This window comes from Seriola lalandi, unplaced genomic scaffold (assembly GCF_002814215.2).
Source record: "Seriola lalandi dorsalis isolate HSWRI2012SDOR001 ecotype SW California unplaced genomic scaffold, Sedor1 jcf7180002054969, whole genome shotgun sequence".
NCBI classification, from domain to species: domain Eukaryota; kingdom Metazoa; phylum Chordata; class Actinopteri; order Carangiformes; family Carangidae; genus Seriola; species Seriola lalandi.
This window is the reverse complement of record NW_019525520.1, coordinates 705,557-705,950: the sequence shown is the minus strand read 5'-3', so window position 1 is coordinate 705,950 and position 394 is coordinate 705,557. Positions and strand designations below refer to the sequence as shown.

Here is a 394-nt window from a genome sequence, read left to right as displayed (position 1 = left end):
ATCACTGCAAATAACACTAGATTTCTGCTGCTGCTCACCTTGAAGCCGGAGCCTGGCGGTGTCAAGAGGGAAGAACACTGTCATGGCAGTCACACTTCCCTAAACCAGGACACAGTCATTCAGGGGTGGAGAGACTAACACTGTACCTGCCATTTTGTTTCATATGAAAAATAAAAAATTCACGCCAAATGTAATAGAATAATCTAATAAGCAGTGTTTACACCAATAACACACACTAAGACCAAAAGATACTATATTTTCTATATGATCATAAAACACTATTCAATTCGGTAAATGATAAGCAGCACTTGCTCTAACGTTTCAAGGTTTTACACATTTTATTATTATTATATATATTTTATATTTTGTCCGGTCATAAGGACACGTCACATTT

The 394-nt window shown here is 36.3% G+C and overlaps 1 protein-coding gene across 1 annotated transcript in view; it reads right to left on the bottom strand.

Annotated features, from left to right (window-relative positions):
- slc25a17 (solute carrier family 25 member 17) overlaps positions 1-133 on the bottom strand; it is a 7,736-nt gene extending 7,603 nt beyond the window's left edge. The window contains exon 1 of the mRNA XM_023395780.2: positions 39-133. Within this exon, the coding sequence (XP_023251548.1) occupies positions 39-84 (46 nt within the window). The 5' untranslated portion in view covers positions 85-133. The remainder of the gene's footprint in view (positions 1-38) is intronic.
- Between the last annotated feature and the right edge of the window lie 261 nt (positions 134-394).